Genomic DNA, 13,425 nt, shown 5'->3' on the forward strand with positions numbered 1-13,425 from the left:
AGTATCATTTTCTGTTGCAGTGTTATTACATTGTCTACAAATAATACTAAATCTGAATAAGAATATTCACTGCCAGTAGTCCAGATCTTGTTTTTTTTTTTTTAATGAAAGACCATTTAACAATCCAAATAAATTATTACATTAGTGAAATGAAAAAATTCTATTAAGTAAACAACTAAATTTCATCTTACAGGACATAAGACCAGAAATAGTCTCATTACAGTAATACAGCAAAATATTTGTAGCAATATATATATATATATATATATATATATATATATATATATATATATATATATATATATATATATATATATATATAGATGTGTGTAAAAGAAATATGAATATGTACAGCATAATGAACTTTCTGGTGAATTCTCACTTATTTCAAACAATATAAATAAGTACGGGACCCGGCAATCCCTGCTGTGGTTAAACCTTTCTATCGTCTGTTAACATAACAGGTTATACACATGGTATATTGTAAATAAATAAAGTGTTCAGCTTCCAAATCTGGATATTCCTTTGAGACTAGTCTAAAGCGTTAATTTAATTTAGCAGGGAACACATACCCCCACATGTCTCTTTTACAAGGCGAGAGTGACAGAGTGGGGAACCCCATTAAATATGTAAGAAAGGAAACCATATGAAGAACATTCAGATGTCAGGGTCTATCCACATATAATACAGCCTGGGAGCAGTCAATATTCCTTGTTGAAAGGGGGAGGGGGGGTCACTATTAATGGCAATCTACAGATGTGACCAATGAAAAGAGCTGCTAGATAAACATCCAACCTGGTGATTTGTACTTTTACCAAACTCGTGATTTTGTGCAATATAAACCAGAGGTGGGAAAGTGATAACCAATAAATAACCTTTGCTGTTAAATATCAATACGTATAGTCTTTTTCAATGCTCGGTTAAAAACATAAAATATTGTAATTAAATAAATTAAAAAAAAAACAAAACAAAGGAAAATACATCAGGGTGACTTTGCCTACACTTAGAGCATCACAACGGGGGACACATTTACTCAATCACATTAAAAATATATGTATATTTATATATATATATATATATATATTTATATATTTATATAATTTTATCTAACAAACCAAGTCATCGCAGATTTTTTGTAAGGACAAAAAAGGGGGGAAAAAGTCATTTTATAGGTTCTGGAATTAGCTCAAGGTCCCCAGCATATTCTCATTGTGCTTCCCATGTTCCGTATTTTTCTTAAAAAATAGCTGTACTGTGCACTGAAACTGGGGAGATAATAAAAACGTCTTACTTGTGCAGTCCCGATCCGAGAGACTTTGTGGGCACCAGATACTTTTTGCAGCCCAGGTGGAGCCCACAGCTGCCTGGCATATAGAAATGTCGGTTTATATACATTTATAGAGATTTTGGCGATTAAAAAACATATTAAAATGTGTGGTTTTTTTTAATTCCTTACAAAATGAGCAAAAAGTAGACAGTCTAAATCCCAGCAGAGTATTTCATCCTTTTCTGTTTCTGCCTCTGGTTGCAGAACCACACACGGACCACGTTCTTTTTGAGGTCCAGTTTTTCTGCGATGGCAGCGATTTTTTCGGAGGAAGGACGAGGCTGAATGGCGAAATAGGCTTCCAACGACCTCTTCTCTGGGGCTGCTATGGACGTGCGTTTTCTTTTCTTCTCAGCTCCATTGAAGAGCTCTGGTTTAGTGAGCTTCTCTCTGTGAGACTTCTCAGCCTCCTCCAGCCAGGCTTGCAGGATGGGTTTGAGGGCAATCATGTTGTTGTGGGAAAGGGTGAGGGATTCGAACCTGCAGATGGTGCTCTGGCTGAGAGAGCCAACTCCGGGGATCTTCAGGTTGGCAAGAGCAGATCCAACATCAGCTTGGGTCACCCCGAGCTTGATCCTTCTTTGCTTGAACCTCTCAGCAAAGGCTTCCAAGTCTCTGGGATCCGCATCGACATCACTCATGCAACCCATGTGGGTTGGAAGCCCATGGGCATGTGCCATGCTGAGCGCTGCCTGGTGCATTGGATTCATGCTGGCCATGTGCGGGTGAGCTGGTGTAGAGACTACAGAGCCGTCTGGTCCTGTTATGGCCCCCAGTGTTAATCCCGGGTTGATGTGGTCCAGCAGTTCTCCTTCCAAGGGCTGGTGGTGGTGGTGATGGTGATGATGGTGGTGGTGGGAGCCGGCCACTCCAGAAGGATGGGAGATGGGCACTGAAGAAGAAGAGGAAGCCGAGGTGCAGGGAATGGTGTTCATTGTGTGATAAGTAGCGTCCGGCTTGAAGGGACTGTGGTGAGGCGTGTGGTGGTGGTGGTGGTGGTGTTGGCTCTTGCACTGAGACGCTATATCCACCGCAGCCAGAGCTTCAGCACGGGCCAGCAAACTCTCATCCAGACCTCCAAATATATTGCTCTGCAATGTCAAATAGAAAGCACACATTACTGTCTGCTGGGAATTCACCGATTAAAACTTTTCTGAAATGCTAAAAAAAAAAAACGTTCCGGCTACAAAGAGAGAGAGAGGAAGAACACACGCCTAGGCACACACACACTACACAAGGTACATGCAATATCCCAGGTCATAAAAATTAATATGAAAGGCAAGACCGGCTGAATACATAAGTTGAGGCAAAAGAGAGAGAGAGAGGGAAGAAGAAGGGGGGAAACATTGGATGAGTTGGGTGATTTGCTGTACAGACATGAAAAAAACATCAAGCAGATAAAGGGGCTGTCAGGCTGTGCCTCAGAGCGGTGATTATGCACAGTACATACCGGTGGGGTTGGGAGACAGGCTCTTCTCATCGCCTCTGCGCTGCTGTTGCTGCTCCCGCTGCCGGCGCCGGCCCTGCTGATACTGGGGGAACTGGTGGCCGAGGATGAGGTGTGAGGGGAGGAAGAGTGCAGCGCTGAGTACTTGGCCTCTTGCTCCTGCATGCTGCTGTGAGACATGCTGAAGGGCTGCTTACTGTTCAGAGACATCATCATCATGACTGCGGCTAATGGGGACAGAAAGGGGGCACTGAGTGCCCGAGACCCCCCAGATTAGAGGAGCAGCCGGGCTGGCAAGGAAGGATGGCACAGGCTCCTCCTGATTCTTCAAATGTGCCGCGGTTTGGAGCTGCTGCCTCCTGCCTGTGTCTCCCTCTCCTGCCAACGAGCCAGGTTTTGTGTGTGTGTCCCTGTGAGAAGCGCTGCTCTGGCTCTCCTCCTCCTCCTCCTCTCCCCTGAGACTCAATCCAGATCCTCTAATATTTCCCCTTCTTTGCCACTCTTACTCCTCCCATCCACTGTCCCACTCTCTCCTTATGTTAATCTTTCATGGCATCAGCCACTTGCTAGTGCCCAGTGTATAAGCTGAGCGGCCTGGCAGCAGTCTCTGAGCGAGTGTCTCCTCCAGGCCAACTCTCTGGCATCCCCGGAGCCTCACACTGACACCTGCCTGATCCCAACGTGCAACGTGCCTTTTGTTTGCATCTCGTGCTGGTGCAATGTATGGGGGTGCCCCTGTGTACCCCCAGCTCAGCCCTCTGTCCGCCTTTCCTTCCTTAGCTGCTGCTCTTTGCTTCGGCTGCTCACCTTGGCCTGGCAGCAGGTAGTAGTGAGTAAATAGAATAGGCATGAATGTGGGTGGGAGGCGCACTCTGTCTGGCTTTGCCCTGTGCTATCAGCTGCTTTCTGATTGGCTGTTTGTCATTGATTGTATTTGTGTGTGTGTGTTTATGATACAGGGAGAATGCTCTTTTTTCTTTCACTGTTTGCTTGTTGCTGCCTGGGAATGGATGTGTCATTTGCTCATTGCTTCTCATTAACCCCAACAAACTCATGTAGAGACCAGACTAGGAGTAACGGCCCATACCTTTTCACCTTGTCACCAGTGCACATTACTCTGACACACTCCATTGTTCTGTAGCTCAGGTAGCTCAATACCTGTATCCTTATAGTACTAATGTGTATTACTAATATATAGTACTGATGTATAGTACTAATATATAGTACTAATGTATATTACTAATATAAAGTACTAATGTATATTACTAATATATAGTACTAATGTATATTACTAATGTATAATACTAATATATATCACTAATGTATATTACTAATATATAGTACTAATGTATAGTACTACTATATAGCACTAATGTATGGTACTAATATATAGCACTAATGTATACTAATATATAGCACTAATGTATATTATTAATATATAGCACTAATGTATATAGTACTAATGTATATTACTAATATATAGCACTAATGTATAATACTAATAAATAGCACTAATGTATAGTACTAATGTATAGTACCAATATTTCCCTATGCGCAATCAAGAAATATAAAGTATCCTGTAACCATTCTGTAGTTAAACACTAGTTTAGGCGCAGGTATCAGTACAAGTATCAGTACAGGTATCAGGAGGTCTGTGTCAGGTACATGGAAAACGAAATCTAACAAGACTGATAGAAGAGTCTCTTTATTGGTGCCAGAACTTTCCCTATAAATATATATATGGGTCAACAGGGCGAAATGATTGCCACGAGCAGGTCCTTCTCTTATTTACATAAACCCTGTGGTCACCCAGTGAGCTGCTATTAATAGGTGTAGTGATGCAGAGACACAGAGGATGCCCTGGATTCAGGGACTGAACGAAACGATTTCACTTGCCTGGCTAATTGCAAGGACTCACCAAAACAACAGAGACACAAGCCCATCACTTTTATTTGTCCCAAAACAATATATTGAAGATTGCGTCAAAATAGGTTTGGGTTCTATTGGAGTTTAATGTCAATACTGTGTCCTCATTCACTCCGAGAGGGTCCAGCACCCATGAAAAGCATGTATCTCTGCCGGAGGGCCCCCCAGGTAAGTGCACAATGTGGTTTCAGATAGGGCAAGAACATGGGAGTCTTAGGCTGAACCCAAACGAAGGGGCTTTGTTGTGTGTCTAGTAACGCCCCCAAATTGCTGTGTGCGACTTGTACAGTCACCATCTCCCAGAAATGAAATAAATCAAAGTTAAAGCTTGAGGATCATTTAATTATGGCAGGAGGAGCGCCGTGTAGCAAGTAAAACAACATCTCTAAGCAAATTATGGCCAGGCCAGGAAGGAATGATTAGATTGAAATTTCATTTAGACTGGGGAGACACGGCACTCCAATATGTAATGTGTTAGGGCTCATCTGATTTGTGGCCTTAATTCGCCTTGACGAATTTATTAGTTTTCATAATGGTGGAAGGATGGAGAGGCTGTATAGCTAATGTAGTGCATGTCACTGGTGAGAGGCTCAAGTCTATAGAAATCTTTTATTAATGACAGCAAGGCTGCTGTATAATGTAAGCTGAGCACACCCCTCTGTGCACATTAACTGCTTTCTTAATTAGCCCTCGGTGTCAGCCACAATGGCTGCAACTTTATGTTATGTACTAATCAACAAGCTTTCGCCAATTTCTCTGTGCTGCTGGAATTCTGCGACTGTATCGCAATACAGAGCGATAAAGTCTGGAACCAGCTTGGTGCTGCTATATAGCTTGTATCCACGGCTCCAAAATATGTACGGAATAACATGATGTTATTCCATACATATTTTGGAGCCGTGGTGGATACAAGCTCATTCCTTATGTTTAAGGATATTAATTCAGAAATGTTAAAAAAAACTTATTTATGTGAAATAAGACAGATTATGAAACACACTGCTGTGGGTCTCCTTTATTACTGCTGAACGATTCCTTTGAAAAACTAAATCATTTCACTTGGCACCGAAACTGGAAACTTTTCTTATCATATCGCACAAAGTACAGGACTTCGGTGAATAACGTGTTCACTCTTGTAACCTTTGCGGTTCTGTCTATGTATCTGGTTAACATGCATGTCTATCTATCTATCTATCTATCTATCTATCTATCTATCTATTATCTATCTATCTATCTATTATCTATCTATCTATCTATCTATCTATCTATCTATCTATCTATCTATCTATCTATTATCTACCTATTGCCTCTCTCTCTCTCTCTCTCCCTCTCCCTCTCTCTCTCTCTCCCTCTCCTTCTCTCTCTCTCCCTCTCTCTATCTATCTATCAATCTATCTATCTATCTATTTATCTATCTATCTATCTATCTATCTATCTATCTATATATCGATCTCTTTGTCTATCTATCTATCGATCGATCTATCTATCTATCTATCTATCTATCTATCTACAGTATCTATCTAATCCAGGGATCCCCAACCTTTAGTACCTGCGAGCAACATTATCTATCTATCTATCTATCTATCTATCTATCTATCTATCTATCTATCTATCTATCTATCTATCAATCTCTTTGTCTATCTATCTATCTATCTATCTATCTATCTATCTATCTATCTATCTATCTATCTATCTATCTATCTATCTATCTATCGATCTCTTTCTCTATATATCTCTATCTATCTATCTATCTATCTATCTATCTATCTATCTATCTATCTATCTATCTATCTATCTATCTATCATCTATCTATCTATCTATCGATCTCTTTGTCTATCTATCTATCTATCTATCTATCTATCGATCTCTTTGTCTATTTATCTATCTATCGATCTATCTATCTATCTACAGTATCTATCTAATCCAGGGATCCCCAACCTTTAGTACCTGTGAGCAACATTCGGAAGTAAACTGAGTTGGGGAGCAACACTAGCATAAAAATGTTCTTGGGGTGCCAAATAAGTGCTGTGATTGGCCATTTGGTAGCCCCTATGTAGATTGTCAACCTACACTGAGGATCTGTTTGGCAGTGCACCTGGTTTTATACAACTAAAACTTGCCTCCAAGTCTGGAATTCAAAAATAAGCAGCTGCTTTGAGGCCACTGGGAGCAACATCCAAGGGGTTTGGAGAGAAACACGTTGCTCACGAGCTACTGGTTGGGGATCACTGATCTGATCTATCATCTATCTATCATCTATCTATTATCTATCTATCTATTATCTATCTATCTACCTATCTATCTATTCTCTATCTATTGTCTATCTATCATCTATCTATTATCTATCTATAAATCTATCTAGCTATATCTATATATATGTATCTATCTATCTTTGTCATCGATCTATTCTATTGTATATGTATATGCAATGCATATACTGTATAATAATGTATTCATATAGTAAATATATAAACGCACAATATCTATCTATCATCTATCTATCTATCTATCTCTATCTATCATCTTCATCTATCTATCTATCTATCAATCAATCTATCTGTCGTCTACCTATGATCTATCTATCTAATCTATAATTTACTATCTATCTATCAATTATCTATCATATCTATCTATCTATCTCTTTCTCTATCTATCTATCGCTATCATCTTCATCTATCATCTACTATCTATCTATCATCTCCTATTTATCTATCTGTCGTCTATCTATCTATCTATCATCTATCTATCTATCTATCTATCTATCTAGCTAATCTATCTATCATCTACTATCTATCTATCTATCAATTATCTATCTATCTCTCTTTCTCTATCTATCTATCTATCTATCTATCTATCTATCTATCTATCTTATACCTGTATATCTATCTATCTATCTATCTATCTATCTATCTATCTATCTATCTATCTATCTATCATATACCTGTCTATCTATCTATCTATCTATCTATCTATCTATCTATCTATCTATCTATCTATCTATCTTTCTATCTATCTCTCTCTTTCTCTATCTATCTATCTATCTATTGTCTATCTATCTATCTATTATCTATCTATCCATCTATCTAGCTATATCTATATATATGTATCTATCTATCTTTGTCATCGATCTATTCTATTGTATATGTATATGCAATGCATATACTGTATAATAACGTATTCATATAGTAAATATATAAACGCACAATATCTATCTATAATCTACCTATCCATCTGTTATCTAGCTATCATCGGTCATCTATCTATCTATCTATCTATCTATCTATCTATCTATCATCACTCTATCTATCCACAAGACTATCTATCATCTGTCATATAATTCAGTATATAATTCAGTAAGACACAATATCTATTTATCTCTCAAGTATCTATGTAGCCGCGGGTGTACGTGCAAATATATATTTGTGGGGGCAGATATAGAATCTACTAAATGTTTATCAAACCTGTTGTTTTCTATGGATTTCTGCATCCTATTGAAATCACATCAGATAACACCAGTGAAGGTTAATAATACCAGTGTTTTTCTCTTTGTTGATGTTTCATGTAAAATGTTACAATGGAATTTCTATCTTGCAACGTATATAAATGAATGACTCTATATATATATATAGTGAATAAAGTACCCCCTCTTGTAAAATATAAGGATATTATTAGTTACCGAGGAGTTTCATGACCATATAAAAACACGAGGCCGAAGGCCGAGTGTTTTTATACAGGTCATGGAACTCCGAGGTAACTTCTAATATCCTCATATTTTACAACTGGGGGTACTTTATTTATTATAATACACAAATTTTAGTGTGTCATGTGACAGAAATGACATCACTACTCACCGTTTATAACTGATGACATCACTACTCACCGTTTATAAGGATATAATTTACAGGATATTCATGGCTTTTGTGTATTATATGTATTTATATGATGGTGGAAGCACATGAGTAGTCGCATGGTGTGGCACACAGTCAATGTACATGACTCTTGATCTTAATAGCAACTGACAGCTGATCTCCAAAATGCTAAACTGTCCCTGTTTAGTTAGTATAGGTATGGGTATATAGAATTTAATTAAAAGTAGGGAGGGGTGTGTGTATGGATGCTGGGTTTTCATTTGGAGGGGTTGAACTTGATGGACTTTGTCTTTTTTCAACCCAATTTAACTATGTAACTAACTAACTAACTAACTAACTCACTAACTATATAACTGTTCTGTGAGGTAAATAAGGCATTCTAATAAATTCATGAAATTATAAAAACTCCGCTGAAATAATTAGCTGAACTTTTACTTGGGCTGAAATGAATGACGAATGAAAGAGGATAGTGCTGATGTCAAAAATGCACTTTGGAAACAGTGAAAGGCAAATGTCTAGTGAATGTCTGTTTTGCTTTACTTTCACACAAATTCATTACACGGCAGCAAATATACAGAAATGTTATGTAAATCGTTGTGGTCAGGATTGTGGATGTGGCTGAAGTGTCGCTCCTGCACGCACCACAGAATTGCGAGTCTGACACCTATTCATTCTCTACATATGTGAGTGGAATAAAGCTGTCTGCTTCCCCCAGCCTCCCCGGCTACTGTGCTACTGTGCGCCTCCGGGAGCAGAACGTCGCACTGCGCCTGATGTGATATGAGCGCAACCAGAAAAGTGGTCGGAAGGATTGTCCTACAGATGGAATAATCCGCTGATTTCAGTTGAGATGGAACATAGTTCAGGCGCCCCGACAATAATCAGTTCATATTTGGTCCATCGCAGGAGACTGAGTTTAACACGGACCAGGTTGTGACTGAGGTGAAATTGCTCGATGGGCTGAACTTTATTAAAGGTGAGCTGAGAATAAGGTCTGTGCAGTGGGGGAGTTGTCATTGAACTGTAGAATATCTAAGTGCAAAAGTTTAGCGTTTTGGTGGGGAATTGTCATAAAGTGGGAATAGACAAAGTACAGGGAGGTGAGTTTTAATAAGGAGTAGTGAGGCTGGAGGTTAAGGGAACACTGGGACCCATATGCTGCTTGTCTTATAACATCACTCGTGTAACATAGGTATCAGCAAAGAAGAGGCTGCCCAAATGTTGCACCTCAAAGCAGTGCCGGGCCAGGTCTCTCAGTTGCACCAGGCAACCCAGCTGGCCGTTGGCAAGTTGGGTCCCCGTCATAACTGTGCAAAAAAGCGGCCAACCGAGGACGTGCATGCGTAACCGCGCGCAACCGAGGACGCGTGTGCGTAATCGTGCGTAATCAAGGACGCGCGTGCGTAATTGTGCGTAATCAAGGACGCGCGTGCGTAACCGTGCGCAACCGAGGACGCGCAGCCGATGGCGCGCGTGCATGGTCGTGCGCAAAAAACTTCACACATCGCACCCAATTTTCAATGTCGTAACATTTGCCGGACTAGGTGTAGGTGTATTTACAGATCACTGTATATCCATTCTACACTACTTACTAATTACATTCTGATATTAACGATAGAGGATGAACTGTATCACTATTAATCACAGAAGCACAGTATCTTTGTTAAACAAGAGGAATCCATGCAGTACAATATCTGTACACCAATTACTTTTTAGATCGCTCTGTAAAGGTCTCAGCATGATGTGAGCTTGTAAACTAATATCTTACCCATAACACCCTTTTGCTTGGTATGCTCCCGAGAGCAATATAGGCAGGGGAATCAGAACTGAAGGGGAACACAGAGAAGGAAATGTGGGTAGAGCATAAGTCAAGAAATAGGAAAGAAGAGGAGATGAGAGCAATGCCAGGCCAGGCCAGCCGGGCACTACGGCCCCTGCCGCAGCAGTGCGCAACTAAATACGCGTGTGCGTACCCGCGCGCAACCGGAGACGCGCATGCGTAATCGTGCGCAACCGCACGCAATCGAGAACGCACATGCGCATCCTGGTGCGGTCGAGAGCGCACCCACTTTTCATTTAGGAAACACTTTCCGGACTAGGGTGAGGGACAGAAGATAAAGGGAGCTGAAAGCAGATCTAGGTTAATTCTGGGGCGACTGCTTATTTGCAGTGCTATATCACATGTCTGACTAAGATTGAAAATAGGGCCTTCTATTTAATGTACATAAAACTCCTATCACCCTCATGCAGACCTTTTATAATTTGCCATTCTATTGCACTTAACATCCTTAGCATTTCCCAGTGTCCAGAATGATTACAGATCACCCTCGACGCCCACCCTGAAAAACTTTTGAGGTGATTATTTACTTGCTGTCCTGAACATTCTTAGAAATACAGCAGGGTAACTGATCCAGATACAACAGATGAGATAAAAGTGGCTGATCACATGTGGAACCATAAATGGGGCTTATACCCAAATGGTTTGGTTTGGAAGGTGAGAAGGACAAAAGGGAGAGAAGAGGCAGTATGAATTGAAGTCAAAAACAACCAGTTGAGTTGTAGGATGAATTGGGGAATGAGGAGTAAAAGACAAAGCAAAGGAGACAAAAGGAGCAGAAAGGAGAGGCTAACAAAATCAGAGAATGGAAAAATGGGAGAAAGAAAGCAAGGATGGTTAATGTTTACTAGACAATCCAAAAATCCCCAGTACAGACAATTACTGGTGCCAAACAGCTCTGTGACTTGTTGCAGTTCAACCAACACAGAGTCGGACTGGGGGGCCCAGGGCCCTCCGGTATTAAGGTCCAGGGCCCCCTCCGACCCCCCGCCCCCCTACTATGACGCATCAAGTGCTCATGGATGAAGGCGCTGCTCGCCACGCCTGCATGAAGGTGCTGCTCGGCGCTCCTAAATGAATAGGTGCCGCGCACATGTGCAGATGGTGCTGCGCAGCCCTTAAAAAACCTTCCCCCCCCGAATCTGATCGGGAGAGGGGACTGGCCAACAAGGGCCCATTAAGGGTCGGGCCCACGGGGTTTTTCCCCAGCAGACTCATTTACCCCTACAGAAAAAAATTGCTTCAGCATAGAAAGAAAGCAACCACTAACAATTTTACTTTCATTTCAACATTATCTAAAGGGCTAGTTCACATTTCAGTTAACGTTTAGTATTTTATAGAATGGACAGTCCTTAGCAGCTTTTCAGTTGTCCTCAATTTTTCATCTCTTATAGTTTTTGAATTGTCTTCTTTTTCTGCTTATTTCCATTTTTTAAATGGGAATTGCTGACTCCTGCAGCCAAATAAACTATTGGTCTGTGAGGCTATGTTTTTATTGTTACTTTTAATTACTTGTATTTTAGGTCTCTTCTATTCATCTTCCAGTCTCTCATTCATACCACTGCCTGGTTGGTAGGGTGACTGCACAATTGCAAAACGTCTTAGTATATCACTGCCTACATCATACTAAAAGTTAATTTAAAGGTAAACTACCCCTTGCAATTTGGCTGCATAGTGTCTTACAAGTTTAGAACCACGGATAGTACGCACATAGCAAGTTTTATGGCTCCATGCTGCCTGCCAACCCAATGCTAACCTTACCTGTTCTGTACTTACCAGTATGCGGAAGATACACATCACTATTGCAGAGAGCTCAACTGCACTCTATACTTTTTGGATGGGGTGGCAAAATAAGAATCACATAACTGGCTGACTATAGTTACACAGCCTAACAAAAGCATCAGTAAAAATGGAAGTATCATCAGGAGATTCAAAATAATTTGCAATACCTTATGCAATGTTTAAATGCAAAAAAGGCAACAATCAGACACTATTTTGCACTTTCCATATTTCTTGGGGCTTTTGGCTGCAGGCTTTTGTGCTTTGTGTGCCTTAGGGTCCTGACATATACGGAGATTAGTCACTCCACAAATGATGCAAAACCTTTAAAAAAATAGCTAATTGAAAGGTTTCTTAGAATTGCCCAGTCTATAACATACTAAAATTAAACAAACATCAAACAGCCCTTTAAGGCAGGCAGTAAGGGCAGTACTGCTTCAAATCCTGACGCACTTGTGCTCCAGGGATTGAAAAATGACCTCTATGAAGTTAATTAAAGCTGGGCATATTGTTGTGGATACTACTTAGCAGGTGTCTGCAATAACTTTGTAACTCTGGAGGGAAACGCTAGGTTGTGGGGAAAAAAAATTAGCAAATTTCATCTGAAAAATGTACCTTGCACTTACATTATGAAAGATGGTACTACAGTGAAAATAACTTCTCCTTCCTGGACATAGGAGGAGTATAGGAGCCTGTGTAACAAATGATGGAATGCAGTGGTGTAACTACAGAGGAAGCAGACCCTGCGGCTGCTGGGGGCCCAGAACATATCGGGGGCCCCACAAGGCCCTAATTAATGAGAAATTTTAACATATATTGGTAAAACAGGGCAACCTCTGGATATTATGGGGCCCCTAAAATTAATTTGCTGTGGGGCCCAGTAACATCTAGTTACATCTGGTTAACATGCATATCTATCCATCCATCTATCTATCTATTATCTATCATCTATCTATCTATCTATTATCTATCTATCTATCTATTATCTATCTATCTATCTATCTATTATCTATCTATCTATCTATCTATCTATCTATCTATCATATATCTATCTGTCTGTCTGTCTCTGTCCGTCTTTCTGTCTATCTATCTCTCTATCGATCATCTATCTAGCTATGTCTATCTATCTATCGTTCTATCTATCTGTCTGTCTGTCTGTCTGTCTGTCTCTGTCTTTCTGTCTATCTATCTATCTATCTATCTATCTATCTATCTATCGATCATCTATCTATCTAGCTATAT

At 40.2% G+C, this 13,425-nt stretch overlaps 1 protein-coding gene across 1 annotated transcript; it reads right to left on the reverse strand.

Moving 5' to 3' along the window:
* Positions 1–287: 287 nt before the first annotated feature.
* LOC108696455 (POU domain, class 4, transcription factor 2) lies at positions 288–3,677 on the reverse strand. Its single transcript, XM_018225846.2, has 2 exons — positions 2,778–3,677; positions 288–2,418 (listed from the first exon to the last, which is right to left on the reverse strand). The coding sequence occupies exons 1-2, from the start codon at positions 2,991–2,993 to the stop codon at positions 1,480–1,482; spliced, it is 1,155 nt and encodes a 384-aa protein (XP_018081335.1). The 5' UTR covers positions 2,994–3,677; the 3' UTR covers positions 288–1,479.
* Between the last annotated feature and the right edge of the window lie 9,748 nt (positions 3,678–13,425).

This window comes from Xenopus laevis, chromosome 1L (genome assembly GCF_017654675.1).
Source record: "Xenopus laevis strain J_2021 chromosome 1L, Xenopus_laevis_v10.1, whole genome shotgun sequence".
In the NCBI taxonomy this organism is placed as follows: Eukaryota; Metazoa; Chordata; class Amphibia; order Anura; family Pipidae; genus Xenopus; species Xenopus laevis.

Bases quoted from the DNA above. Each gene is read 5' to 3' on its own strand.
- LOC108696455 (XM_018225846.2), bottom strand. From the start codon at position 2,993: ATGATGATGATGTCTCTGAACAGTAAGCAGCCCTTCAGCATGTCTCAC. The intron at 2,419-2,777 runs GTATGTACTGTG...TTGACATTGCAG, and splicing joins CCTGTCTCCCAACCCCACCG to AGCAATATATTTGGAGGTCT.